Source organism: Orcinus orca, chromosome 10 (assembly GCF_937001465.1).
Source record: "Orcinus orca chromosome 10, mOrcOrc1.1, whole genome shotgun sequence".
Lineage (NCBI taxonomy): Eukaryota > Metazoa > Chordata > Mammalia > Artiodactyla > Delphinidae > Orcinus > Orcinus orca.
This window is the reverse complement of record NC_064568.1, coordinates 37,170,376-37,185,323: the sequence shown is the minus strand read 5'-3', so window position 1 is coordinate 37,185,323 and position 14,948 is coordinate 37,170,376. Positions and strand designations below refer to the sequence as shown.

The following is a 14,948-nucleotide window of genomic DNA, read 5'->3' as shown; positions in this document are numbered from 1 at the left end:
CCTTAAAAAAGAATGAAATTTTGCCATTTGCAAAAACATAGATGGAGTTGGAGGGTATTATGCTAAGTGACATAAGTTAGAGAAAGACAAATACTGTATGATATCACTTATATGTGGAATCTAAAATGTAAAACAAACTAGTGAATATAACGAGAAAGAAACAGACTTGCAGATATAGAGAACAAACTGTTGGTTTCCAGTGAGGGGAGGGAGGGACATGGGGAGGGGTAGAGGATTAAGAGGTACAAACTACTATGTATAAAATAAATAAGCTGCAAGGATATAACAACACAGAGAATATAGCCAATATTTTATAATAAATATAAATGGAACATAACCTTTAAAAGTTGTGAATCACTGTTGTACAGCTGAAACTTATATAATATTGTACATCAACTATACCTCAATGAAATATATAGAATATATAAATAAAAGTAAAAGCCTATGAGCTTTTATATACCCTTGAAGATAGCTATCAAATTTACATAGAACTGTGTTTCTCCAGATAGTTTTTATTGAGTTGGCCAAAAAGTTCATTTGGTTTTCCGTAAGGTGGCTCTAGTAGCGCTTAGTTGTCTTCAACTTCATTCGAAACAGTTTTGTTAGATTATATTGTGACAGCTGTCATATCAGCATGCATTTTAAAAAAACTTATCAAAATTGGTGATTTTTGTGTAGCCATTTTAATATCGAAGATGGAAGAAAAAAGCAACATTTTCGGCATATTATGCTTTATTATTTCTAGAAAGGTAAAAATGTAACTGAAACGCAAAAAAAGATTTGTGCAGTGTATGGAGAAGGTGCTGTGAGTGATCGAACATGTCAAAGGTGATTTGTGTATTTTCATGCTGGAGATTTCTAGCTGGATGATGCTCCATGGTCAGGTAGACCATGTGAAGTTGATAGCGATCAAATCAAGACATTAATTGAGAATAGTCAACGTTATACCATGTGGGAGATAGCCAACATACTCAAAATATCCAAATAAAGCATTGAAAATCATTTGCACCAGCTTGGTTATGTTAATCTCTTTGATGTTTGGGTTCCACATAAGTTAAGTGAAAAAAACCTTCTTGACCATATTTCCGCATGCAATTCTCTACTTAAACGTAACAAAAACATTCTGTTTTTAAAACAAACTGTGACGGGTGATGAAAAGTGGATACTGTACAATAATGTGGAATGGAAGAGATCGTGGGGCAAGCGAAATGAACCACCACCAACCACACCAAAGGCCGATCTTCATCCAAAGAAGGTGATGTTGTGTACATGGTGGGATTGGAAGGGAGTCGTCTATTATGAGCTGCTTCTGGAAAACCAAACAATTAATTCCAACAAGTACTGCTCCCAGTTAGACCAACTGAAAGCAGCACTCGATGAAAAGCGTCCGGAATTAGTCAACAGAAAACGCATAATCTTCCATCAAGATAACGCAAGACCGCGTGTTTCTTTGATGACCAGGCAAAAACTGTTACAGCTTGGCTGGGAAGTTCTGATTTATCTGCTATATTCACCAGACATTGCACCTTCAGATTCCCATTTATTTCAGTCTTTACAAAATTCTCTTAATGGAAAAAAATTTCAATTCCCTGGAAGACTGTAAAAGGCACCTGGAACAATTCTTTGCTCAAAAAGATAAAAAATTTTGGGAAGTTGGAATTATGAAATTGCATGAAAAATGGCAGAAGGTAGTGGAACAAAACGGTGAATATATTCAATAAAGTTCTTGGTAAAAGTGAAAAAATGCATGTTTGGGACTTCCCTGGTGGTCCAGTGGCTAGGTCTCTGTGCTCTTAATTGGGGGGGGGGGTGCAGGGAGGAGGGTTCGAGCCCTGGTCGGGGAACTGGATCCCACATGGCGCAACTGGGAGTTCGCATGACGCAACTGAAGATCCCGCATGCCAAAACTGGAAGACCCCCCCACCCACATGCTGCAACTAAAGATCCACGTGCTGCAACTAAAAGATCCTGCATGCTGCAACTAAAAAGTCCCGCATGCCTCAACGAAGATCCCGTGTGCCACAACTAAGACCCGGTGCAGCCAAATAAATAAATATTTAATAATAATTTTTTTTTTAAAAGGAAAGAAAAGTGTGTCTTTTATTTTTACTTAAAAACCGAAGGAACTTTTTGGCCAACCCAATACCACTAAATTGTTTCATAATCTCTTTTATATAGCCTTCTTTGTTTTAACTTCCATAGACCTGTTGTAAATAAAAAGTTGCCCTTAAATGACAGTGTAAAGCCACTTCAGGGCATGGCAGTTCCCAAAGTTGTTGAAAAGAACTTTTTTTTTCTTTATCAGGGTCAACATATATTGAACTAGGAGGGTCCTCAGAGCAGCTCCAAATCAGAGGCTTCAAAGTTTGAGACTTCTCTAAAACTCTGTAGCGTGGGGTTCCTCAGGGCTTTTTCCACTGTTTTTAAGTGCCAGTTTCCCCTTATATGTGCCTGGATTCCAAGGAGCTACACGCAGTGTGCTGGAAGGGGAAGGGAGTTCATATTCCTCACCTAAAACTAGGCTAAAGCAAGAGACAAATCTTGTTTTTAAAATACAGAGAAGTTACTACAATTTGGAAAACTGTTCACACCAATATTTATAGTGTTCTTTGCTTTATTTCCTTATTTTATTTATAAAAAGCTACCCTTGGCTACAAATTCTTGGGATATGATGTGATTAAAACATGGACAGGGGCTTTCCTGGTGAACAGTGGTTAAGAACCCGCCTGCCAATGCAGGGAACACAGGTTCGATTCCTGGTCCAGGAAGATCCCACATGCCGTGGAGCAACTAAGCCCATGCGCCACAACTACTGAGCCTGCGCTCTAGAGCCTGCAAACCACAACTGCTGATCCCGAGTGCCACAACTACTGAGGCCCGCACGCCTAGCGCCCATGTACTGCAACGAAGAGTAGCCCCCGCTTGCCACAACTAGAGGAAGCTCATGCACAGCAACAAAGACCCAATGCAGCCAAAATTAAATAAATAAAATAAATAAATTTTTAAAATAAATTAATTAATTTAAAAAGGGTTTTTTGTTTTTTTTTTAAAAAAGAAACAACCAAAGTGCAGTTTCCACCATCACTTCACCAGGTTAAAATGCTGAATTTTGTCTCACCTCCCAGAGTGAGCAAGAAACCATGCCATCATCAGTGTCCATGATTTTTGTCCAGAACTCACAGACACTGGCCACTTAAACAGTGTTAGAAAAGCACCCCATCCTCTGTGCTGGGGCAGCATAGACTTCAGAGAGCCTCAGGATGGCCGTAGTGAGAGGAGGTCTTCATGCTGTTGTGGGAAATCCAGGAGGAGAAATAGGCTGCTTTTCTTTGAAGTGTGTGTCTGACTGCTTCTTGGCAAGGCTTAACTTGGAAGCTGGTTGAGATCTTGGAAATCACGTGTTTCAACTCCCTCATTAAATAAATGAAGAAACTGAAGCTCAGTGAAATGATTTAGTGGCTTAACCAGGGAGCCCAGGTTTCCATACTGCAGGCCACTGGCCTTTCCACTCTGTTGTCAAAGCTTCTGAGCATGGGTTTTCCACTGCTGGTCTTCGTGTCAGAGAATTTCATAATTGCTCAAAGAATATTTCAGGTCTTTGTTAGTCTCCTTAATTAAAGATACTTCTTTATAAAAAGTTAATTTACTTTACTGTAAACTCTCACCCATCTTTGTTAAACATCATGAACAGTTCATTGCCTTGGCAGTCTGTTTCAGAAGTCATTAGTGCTTTCCTGTCAAGTCAAATCATACAAAAATGCAGAAGGAGTTGCTATATTGGTTTTTTCTTTTTAAGATTTTTTTCGATGTGGACCATTTTTAAAGTCTTTATTGAATTTGTTACAATATTGCTTCTGTTTTATGTTTTGGTTTTTTGTCCGTGAGGCATGTGGGATCTTAGCTCCCCAACCAGGGATTGAACCTGCAGCCCCTGCATTGGAAGGTGGAGTCTTAACCACTGGACCGCCAGGGAAGTCCTACTATATTGGTTTTGAGTGCTGAGAGTAAATGTGTCATCCAGCGGTAAATCTCTTAGGTGCAGCTTTAATGTATGTGGCTCTTCACTTTTATTATTGGCCTCTTAGATATGTAGCCACAAACCCAACTTTTAGCAAATAAAACAGTTGATGCCGTGGTTTTCTATGTATTTTATTTATTTATTTATTTTTATAAATTTATTTATTTTTGGCTGCATTGGGTTTTTGTTGCTGCACGTGGGCTTTCTCTAGTTGCGGTGAGCGGGGGCTACTCTTCATTGTGGTGCATGGACTTGTCATTGTGGTGGCTTCTGTTGTTGCAGAACACGGGCTCTAGGCGTGCGAGCTTCAGTAGTTGTGGCACGCAGGCTTCATTAATTGTGGTTCATGGGCTCTAGAGTGCAGGCTCAGTAGTTGTGGCGCACAGGCTTAGTTGCTACATGGGATGTGGGATCTTACCGGACCAGGAATCGAACCTGTGTCCCTTGCATTGGCAGGCGGATTCTTAACCACTGCGTCACCAGGGAAGCCCTCTATGTATTTTTATTTTATTTTATTTTTTAACATCTTTTCTATGTATTTTTAAATGGCTATTAAGTACAGCTTTATTTACAAATCTTGGGCTAAGGTTAATTTGCATTATTAATCCTCATCTAGTTCTTCCACAAGGGATGCGGATGGCGAGGGGCCAGGGCCAGATTGCTGGCCCTCCAGTATTCCAAATAGGTGTCAGTTGTGTCCAGTAACTTTTTTATGGGGACAGTGTTTAACTTGAGGTTAAAAAGGCAGTTTTCTTGTGTCAGGGATCAGATTAACAGAGAACTTGTATAGACGTATTTACTGTCAAGTTCTTTGGCTTGAGAGCCAGATGATTGGTAGGTAGAATACCCAGAATTGCTAAAGGACTGGTTGTGTACTGGGTAGGTGAGTTGTCGTTTTTCTGAGTTATTCACAGAGGCTTTTCGATCCTAAGGACCATGCCTTACCATTATTTGGCATGTGCCTCAATCACTCAGGGTTTCAGAACCAGAAAAGTGATCCAGAAGTTCTGGGATTCCAGCCCCTACAAAAGGGGATGGAGTTTTCCTCTATTTTCTTATTTCTTACTTGAAGTATTGTTGATTTACAATTTATATTAGTTTCATGTACACTATGAATCGCTATTTTCATAGCAATTCAACATTTTTATAGATGATACTCCATTTAAAGTTATTACAAAATAATGGCTGTATTTCCTTGTATTGCACACTATATGTTTATTGCTTATATATTTTACACATAGTAGTTTGTATCTCTTAATCTGAGTGATGGAATTTTTATAGCCTCCATTGGTGGTTTCTTTCATTCTTCATGTGCCTTTTCACTTGCTCTCTTGCATAAACTGAAGGCCTCTTAATTGTCATGTTTGGAAGAGGAGAGCAGCTACTCAGGATCTTTTTGAGTAGCTTGAAAGCTAGATGTGATTCTCCCAGCACCTTCAGTCTACATCCTCACAGGTTGCACTTCGCATATATAGGCCAATTTGATAGCTCAAAAAATGAGGAGATGAAAGGCAGTCAGTGGGTATTGGAATAAATCCTTGCCAATGCAGAACGGTAAGAGTGCACTCACTGATTTTTTTTTTTTTCCTTTGCCCTCCATCCACTATCTCAAATTCTGGAAACTGTTTCATTCTTAGCTATCTGCTCCAGGCTAGGCCATCTCCTAAGTCAGTGGATTTTTGTTCACCCAGAGGATGAGATGTAATGATAGCTGTGTAAAGATACTGCAGATAGGGCTTCCCTGGTGGCACAGTGGTTGAGAGTCCGCCTGCCGATGCAGGGGACACGGGTTCGTGCCCCGATCCGGGAAGATCCCACATGCCGCGGAGCAGCTGGGCCCGTGAGCCATGGCTGCTGAGCCTGCGCGTCTGGAGCCTGCACGTCCAGAGCCTGTGCTCCGCAACGGGAGAGGCCACAGCAGTGAGAGGCCCGCGTACCACAAAAAAAAAAAAAAAAAAAAGATACTGCAGATAAATAAGCTGAGGTTGTGGGGGAGGGTGAGTACCTCACCAACCTGCTGTCTTCTATAGAAATCAAAGGCCTTCAGCCTTTCAGGGTCATAAACTAATGGTAACTGAGTCCATCAAGTGATTAGGCTATAAAAAATTAATTTAGGATGGCCGAATCTCAAACACTGATTATCTAACCAGAACGCCAACTGGAATATCATATGTCTGCTTTTCAGGGCACTGTGATCCTGGTGTTAATGACACCTGCGACTTCATATGTGTAATCCCAGGGTTTCTTGAGGGAGATGCGCTTAGCTGAAGCAATGAGATCATCTTGAGGTTCTGTCTGGGCGGCAGTAGAACTGTATTTCCTCCACTGACCCAGCAGTGAGAGTACATATTCCTAGTTCCTAGAATACTTTGACCTGCTAGATACAGTATCTGTGACTCTCCTGACTTCTCTTTCTCCACTTCTCCATCTCCTCTCCCTTCTCCCTTCCCAGACCGTTCTTATTCTACATCTCCACTTGTTACTGTTACTGTCTCCATTCTAACACCACTCTTTTGATTGTCCTGATTATCATAACATCTTCCCTCATTTCTAGATATTCATCTTCTGCTCAACTCCCAAGTTTCCAGATTGACGAGGGTGCTTTCTGCTGACCCATAGATCAGCACCTATACTCATCCTCCTACCAGCTAATCTCATTCACAGTGTCTCAGAGGCACTCCAAACTCCATCTAGGCTTGACTTCACAGACTCCTAGCCAGTGGCTGCAGTGAGGATCCTTGAGGACAGGGGAGGAGAGTGATTTCCAGGAGACTTTTGTTTTGTGCAAAACTCCTAAGGTACAAGTAATGAGCAAAAGTAATGAGCAAAACTCCTAAGGTACAAGTAATGAGCAAAAGCCAGATCACTTTAGGGGACATTGCACATTCTCCCAAGTTCTGAATAAAGCCCCTGGGATCATCTGGAGGATCTGAAATTCTTAGAGTCTGAAGCAAGGCTCAGTTAGCCCCACAAAATATTCTTTCCTTTCCTTGCAGTGCATTGGTTCCCTGCAGGAAGAATGTGATGTCTGCTCTGCTGCCCTCTGTACAAGCCATTGCAAGGTTGAACCAGAAAATTGCATCCCGCACTTTGGCATAAAACACAGCATCTCTTAACCTAGTCGTTTCCAAATGGTGGGACACCCTCACACAAGGTCTTCTTTGGTTACACTTGTTTCTAGTCTGCCATTGTTTCTATAGACTTCTCTGGGTTCCTAAACTTACAGTTTATGTGAATCAACCCCCTCATTCAATATTCACTAAGACCCAGTCCGGCCCTGGGCTGGATGCTGGGGAACAAAGAGGAAGGCAACTTAATCTCCCAGACCTCAGTTTGTATTTAATAGAATAGTTCTCTGGATTTTTGAGATTATCTTGACTTAGATTCTTTTAGCTTTCTAGCATGTTTCTTCAGAATAATGTGTACTTTCTGCATCAAAACTTTTCTCAAGAAAAATGCTGAATTTTGCACATTTTTGCCTGAAAAAATGTGACTCTGTTTTCTAGGGTAGAAGTATGATACTGAGTAAAAACAATGCTTTTGTTTTTGCAGGTCTTATCATTTCTCTGCAGCTTCTTCGTGGAGACATGGAACAGATTAGGAGAGAAAATCCTATGATATTTAATAGGGGATTGGCAATTACAAGAAAATTGGGATTTCCTGATGTCATCATGCCAGGTAGGCAGAACTTCTTGGGGCTGGGGTGGGAGAAGGGTTAGGAGGATTGAGTCCAGTGCTCCCCTTGTGAGCCGGTGGTGAACTATGCTGTGGAGGAGACCTGCAACCATTAAAATCCTCTACAGCCGAAGTCAGGTTGCTGACTGCAGTCTGCAGCCAGTTGCTCCTTTGACTCTTGTTGGCATCTGTTCTTTTCCAGAAGCCCCCACATATGTTCACCAGTGCAGCACAGCAATGCAGCAGATGAGCTTTTTTGTCTCCTATGGAGACCGGATGGTAGGAATCAATACAGAACTTCTCATGAGGATGGATTTTTATACTCTTCTCTTCAATTACATTTCCTAGAGGAGAATCCCCTCATAGGAACATCCTCTTTAAGGAAAATAGTGCCTATAGTGTCAATGAATCCCAGTTCAGTTCATGTAGGAATAGCAGATATATTTGTATCAGAAAAATGAATCATAATGAAAATACCATAATGTATCAGAAAAATGGGTCAGGCAAATGGTATAAGTTAGGCACTGTGAATAGTACTATCTGGCCAGTTTCTCAGAAATTGTCTAACTCCTTTCATCTAATTCCTGATGGAGAGCCAGGGCAGAAAGTGGGAGTGCATTGACTCTCAAGTGTGGTTCCAGCAGGTCAATCTCAGGTTCATGCTTCCTGGCCAGGGGGATGCAGACCAAGCTAGAGAAGTGGATCCAAACAGGCCATCAGAACCAAGGGGGCTGTAGGGAGTGAGGGAAGAAGGGTAGAGGCATGGCTCCGATGGATGGCAGGTGGTCTGATAACCAGAGAAGATGGGAACAAGGAGAGGGAAAGCAGACAGACTGTTTGTCTGGATGAATTATGGGAGGAGTAGTAGCCCTACCTTTTCCAGTGATTTTTTTTTTTTTTTTAGTGATGTGATTTTATTTTATTTTATTTTTTTAACATCTTTATTGGAGTATAATTGCTTTACAATGGTGTGTTAGTTTCTGCTTTGTAACAAAGTGAATCAGCTATCCATATACATATATCCCCATATCTCCTCCCTCCCACCCTCCCTGAGTTTTAATGTTCTGCTAAAAGTTTATTTGCCTTTGTTTAAAGGAGCCAAGCCAGGCTAGACTAAACTGATTGTGACCACTCTAAATATCACCTATTTGGAGTTCTTCATGGTGCTGTAAAATCCTCTTGTTGGAAATATTTGCCAGCACATACCCAGAGGAGAGTATGGCCTGAGTATAGAGAAGGCCTGTGTGATGGATTCCAGCTGCCCTCCAACTTCCCACATTATGCCCAGACTTGTTTTCTGTTGCCTTCGTTCTCTGTCCATAGACACTGTGAATGCAGAGCAAGCTGCTGTGACAGCCTTTGTCTCCTGCTCATGCACACAGGAGGGTCTTTTGTATGAGAGTCCTAGGCCATTTAATCAATTCCTAATCAATTCTGTGTTTATCTTTAAATACTTAGGAGACTTCATGCTTATGAAAGGCCCCCATCTGACTATTGTAGAGGTGATGTCCTCCACAGGATGTTTCTTTCATCCTGTCCCGACACGTTCCTCAGCCCTCGATGACCCTGGTAATCAGGAAAAGAAGAGCCCGGGCATAGTTCCTGGCTTCTTGGCAACATGTCACTGAAGAAATAATTAGTAGTTACCAAAATTGTTCTGGTGATCTTATTTTCATTAGGTATCCGGGCTCATGATGTAGAGTCATATATTCTAAAAAATGTACTTAAAGTTCTTTCTCTCTTTTAAGAACTTGTTTGTCTAAGATTTGGACATATCCTTCCTCTTAGCCTTCACACAGTCACAGAATCAAAACAAAGTGAGCAGAGACTAGAAAGGAGCAAGCTTCAGTCAAAAATTTTTAAGCAAACTTTAATTTCAGGAGTTGCAGTATCCAGACCTCATCTATGGAAAGAGATCTTTTTGTGGAGCACTCTGCATCTCTTTGTGTCATTGGCACACAGGTTTATAAAGGATTTCTGAGAATGTTAGACATGACCATGGAAATAAGCAGTATCAGTATCATTGGTGAGGCAAGCTGAATTTAAGGGGAGTTTCCCTCCTTTGGGCAGCTAAGGAATCATCGTATGATGTGCCCTATAAGGCACAGACGCTGACAATCCTGGGATGTCCAAACTGGGGCTGTGAGTGTGCTCTTCGCTGTGTTGTCTGCCCTTGAAGTACTGAGTGCTGGAGCTGAAAGTAAGGATTGATTCACAGGCAGGAAACAGTCCTTTATGCATCTGTCCTCTCCTTTACCTTTCCTTCCCCCTGAGGAAAGAATTTTTTGCATAGATGGCCACTCTCAGGACTGTGCACTAACAACTGACAGCCACCTTAATACACCCCAAGGTATCATCAGAGTAGGTTTGCCATCCTTGGGCAAGGGGATAGGGCTAGCCCTGCAGGTCCTGCTGGAGCAGCAGGAAAAGTGTGCAGCAGTATCTTAAATTGTGGTCAGCCTGTCTTGGGAAACCATGTCTGTGGCAAGAAGTCCCTAAGTGAGGTCACCCCTCCACCTGCAGCTGGTCCACTCTTCACCTGGGCTGCAGCAATCCCACACCTCACAGTCCTGGTGTGACCGAGTTACAAGAAGTTGCGACTTCTTGATACATGGTCATATGGGAAATGAAATAAATTATGTTAGTAACTGTGAGCATTTCAACACTTAAGTCTGAGAAATTAGAGTAACTGGGGAAATTAGAATTATTCGTATACTGTGATTCTTATTTTGAAACTACCAGCATATGGCAGAAACCACCAGATACTAATCTGGAGAGGTCCTTTTTGTCAGATGGCCCAGATAGGTCCTTGTCAAAGCATACTGACAGAGCTTACAGCTCTGAGTTTCAGCATTTAGACAAGTTACAACCACACCAGTATCTAACATACCATTTCAAAAAAGGTCTTTCTGATGGTCTCCTGTTGCTTTCCATGAGTGTGTACACATACACCATGTGACTGGTGTGAACAGGAGATGTCCTACTCTTTGCCACAGCTGAGGCCCTGACTACACAGCCATCCAGCTGTGCTCATGACCCATGGTGGTGAGTAGGAGGCAAGTCTGCCATTGCTGGTGTTCTGGGAGGTCACAGAGAAGGCACATCAACCCAGGAAACGTCATCCAAGATTATAGAAGGATAAACAGATGCGGGAATTTAAACCTTACTTTGAAACTGAGCACTTAACAGACTTTTGTTGGTTTGTCACCATATTTCTATGGGTATTTCCTCCTTTCCTCCAAACTCATTTTAGTTGCATATGAAAGCTAATAACTCTATAGCACACTTTTACTCCTTTCTTAGATTTTTTTTTTTTTTTTTTTTTTTTTTTTGCGGTACGCGGGCCTCTCACCGTTGTGGCCTCTCCCGTTGCGGAGCACAGGCTCCGGATGCGCAGGCCCAGTGGCCATGGCTCACGGGCCCAGCCGCTCCGCGGCATGTGGGATCCTCCTGGACCGGGGCACGAACCCGTGTCCCTCACATCGGCAGGCGGACTCTCAACCACTGTGCCACCAGGGAAGCCCTCTTCGATTTTTTTCAAGAAACTGGAGAGGAAATATTGGAGCAGGGCAGGTGTTTCAGGTGAATGAGGTGAATGTTGAAGTTAACATTGTTTTCTGTGTCTCATTTGTCAGAATTAGCCAAAATAAAACTTTAAAGAAAACTGTCTGCCAAAAGACTGTAAACTGAAAGGAATGATTTAAAACCACTTGCTCAAGAATGGTCTGTACCCTTCTCCAGACCACATCTAAGCCAGCAGAGATGTGCCACCAGCTTCTGTGTAGTTCTCTAACTGTTAGCTTTCCTGGAGAGTCTGTTCCCTGGAGTCAGTAGGAATACAGAGCTCTGTCATGCCTCTGTGGGAAATAAATATTTTAACTTGTTTTATAAACCTTGAATTTTTAAGGTTATCATTTACTGTGGACGTTATGGGCCAAGTTTCATGTTAGTTAAATGAGCTTCTCTCTTGTCAGAAGAAATCTGCCCTTTGATTTAGTATGTTCTAGCTGATGGCCAAGTTTTTCCTAAAGCAGTAGTTCTCTAACTTTAGTATGTATCAGAATCACCTGCAGTGCTTGGAAAAACACAGATTGCTAAGCCTCTAACCCAAGAGTTTCTGAGATAGTAGGATTGGGGTGGGACCTGAGAATTTGTATCCCTCACAGGCTCTCAAATGACGGCGATGCTGCTGGTTTAGGACCCCCTTTGAGAACTATGCCCTAGAGAGTACTCTGCTTTAGGGATGCTTTGCCCTTCCCTGAGTCAGACCTGGCACAAGCTCGTCTCTGGGTTGCCCTGACCTTGCCCTTTAGAAGGCAGCTATGCTGGCATGGCAGCCCTCTAGGGGGCCCCCTGACTCTTGCCCTTGTGCTCAAAAATACACTCTGTCCTTTGCTTTGACCCCTGATAAAACGTGCATGCTTCATCACCAACCTGCAAGTGATGGTTTTTTTTCTCTTTTCCTGTTTGTCTTAATTGTTCTTGTTTTTCTCTGTGCTGTCCCCTCATTCTTGCCCCTTTGTTTCTGGTGCAGAGATGAAGATAGTTGGGTGTAAGTTCCTGCTTTTGTGTGTCCTGTCTGCTTTTGCCTGCTTTGTTTCCATCTTCATTTGTTTCACGGAATGTTATGCTGCAATACTGGGGTGGGGTGTCATTTACATTATTAATCCTTCATCAGCCTCACCTTTTGGGATAACTGACAAGACATTGGAGAAGCTACCAGCCCAGCCTAGAGACTGTGTATTACTTAGGGTATTCATTAAGATCAGAGAAAACTAAGGACTTGTTGGAATGTTTAGAAAACCTTTAAAAGCCCTAGGTGAATAGATACAGGAAAGGATTTTTGTGAGACGGATCAGCTACTCCCATTGAAAAGAAAATGAGTAGTGCTTATCCCAAGCTACAAAGAATCAGAAAGGCAGAAAGATGCTCTTTTCAGCTCTGCTGGACACATCTCATGACTTTTGAAAGAGACACGACTTTTGAAAGAAAAGCTATTCTCAGCAGAGTGATGAAAGTATTTACCAGAAGTAGATTCATAGGACTGTGGTCAGTCTGAGTGTCAAATGAAGCTTTGGCAGTATCTCTAAGGGAGGGTTTAGGAATAATCACATCTGGTCCCACAACAGGTTGGAAGATCATCACATCCCTGATCCAAGAAGGGAATAATCGTATATAGTGATGTCACACTATGCCCATTCCTGTCATCCTGTTAGAGCAGAGAACATCACTGACTTCATAGCAAAAGAAACCAGAAGTGTTGACACTGAAGACATGGTTAGAAGAATAAGGAAGCTGTCTTTCCTGGATACTAAAGAAATCCTCCCGAGAGCCTTTTTTTAGTCTCTTCCTCAGAATAAGAATTACTACAACATAAAGCATTGGTCATGTGTCTGAAGGTGTCCATATTAAATGGTAGTTAACATCTCCACATCTCCATGAATGCTGTCAGGAGACTCCTATTCTGCCAAGAGACAGGATTGGCACCATCCCAAGCAGGCTGCTGTGTCTGCTGGGAGAAAGTTCTAGTTTTACATGGTCTTAAGGGAAAGAAAGCACTATCCACAGAAGCTCTTCCTAATCCTATCTAGAATTAGACAAGGTCTAAATAATGTATTTAATACTGTTATCCTTGAACCTAGAGCCTCCACACATGTGGTGTGAGTAACTTATACAGAAGGAACATGAATGTAATAAAGAATCCAAGCAAGTCTTAGTGCCCAGGGACTTCCCTGGTGGCACAGTGGTTTAGAATCCGCCTGCCAGTGCAGGGGACACGGGTTCGAGCCCTGGTCTGGGAAGATCCCACATGCCACGGAACAGCTGAGCCCATGCGCCACAGCTACTGAGCCTGCGCTCTAGAGCCTGCGAACCACAACTACTGAAGCCCGCAAGCTGCAACTACTGAAGCCCATGCTTCATGCCACAACAAGAGAAGCCACCCGCAATGAGAAGCCTGCACACCACAACGAAGAGTAGTCCCCACTCACCACAACTAAGACACTGCTGCAAACCTGTGTAGGCTGTCCTGGACCATTTCTCCTGGCATAGAATTCTACACAGGCTGGAACTATGTGGCCCCAAAACTTCAAGTAAGGCTGGAGTGTCTGGCAAGAGACTATCTTGCTAACAGATGCTCTGGTACCTGAGCTGGACCTTGAAGATTCTGACACCTCTACGGAGACTGCTTTCAGAAGAGACCTGCAAACACGTTGTGAGCTGTTTCTCCAAAGTCATGCTAGGATTCAGGTCTTTGGATGATCAGACCTGGCCACTGAAGCATGCACTTTTCTCTCTGCTGGATGCAGCTCTGTCACAGTGCTCCTCAGCCCTCTGAGATTACTGGCAGCTGAAAAGCACTGTTTCCTTCTAAGACCTATCACTCTCTAAGGACCCCAGAATGTTTCACGCCAATCCCTGACACAATAAGATGGCCTCAAATTCATTACCTTGCTCCTTCCCAGCAGCTGTTTATTGTAGACTTCTAGGAATCTGGATTTTTGATGTGTAGTTGCAGCATAGTGATGCTGCTCTTGACCCTTGAACACTCCAATTCAGGTATCAGCAAACTATAGCCCATAGGCCAGATCCAGCAGCCTGTTTTTGTACTACCTACCAGCTAAGAATGGTTTTTTACATTTTAAAAGGGTTGTGAAAACAAAGAACATGTGACAGAGACCTATGTGACCTACAAAGCCTAAGATACTTACTATCTGACCTCTTAGAGAAAAAGTTTGCCAGCCTCTGCCTACTCTTAAGTCCCTAGTTCTCTGACATGCAGTTATACCAACAGCTGTCACTGGCTGCTGTGTGAAACTGTGAAAGGGACAAAGATTATTTATTCTGAAGCCCTCTTACAAGAACAACCTCATTCATTCATCTTCCCATTCAAGAAACTCTGTTGCATGTCAACTGAGCACTAAGCATTCAGAGATGTAAGGCATTGCTGATGTTGTTAGAGGCTCTGCCAACCTTAGGAAGCAGAGGACACCGAACAAATGGAGTCAGGGCTGCCCTCAACAATACGCACTCCCACTCCCCGTGGAAAAGCCTCCCCCTTCCATACCCGTCCCAGCATTCCTCCATGCTGCCTAAGAGGTGCCCAGTCCCCCACCCTCAGCCAGACTTCACTAGTATCTTCCAAGCAGACCCCCACTTTATAGTCCCCTGATGTTAAACCCTGGAGAGCATCAGAATTACCTGATGATTTTTTTTTAAATACAAGTACACAAGCCCACCCAAGACCCACTAGAAT

General features: G+C 42.7%; 1 protein-coding gene across 12 annotated transcripts in view; it reads left to right on the top strand.

Annotated features, from left to right (window-relative positions):
• The window catches only part of DOCK3 (dedicator of cytokinesis 3), a 413,180-nt gene that overhangs the window by 304,163 nt on the left and 94,069 nt on the right, over window positions 1-14,948 (top strand). For all 12 annotated transcript variants that reach the window (XM_033424479.2, XM_033424476.2, XM_033424475.2 and 9 more), the window contains exon 14: window positions 7,571-7,696. In XM_033424479.2, coding sequence (XP_033280370.1) covers window positions 7,571-7,696 — 126 coding nt within the window. The remainder of the gene's footprint in view (window positions 1-7,570; window positions 7,697-14,948) is intronic.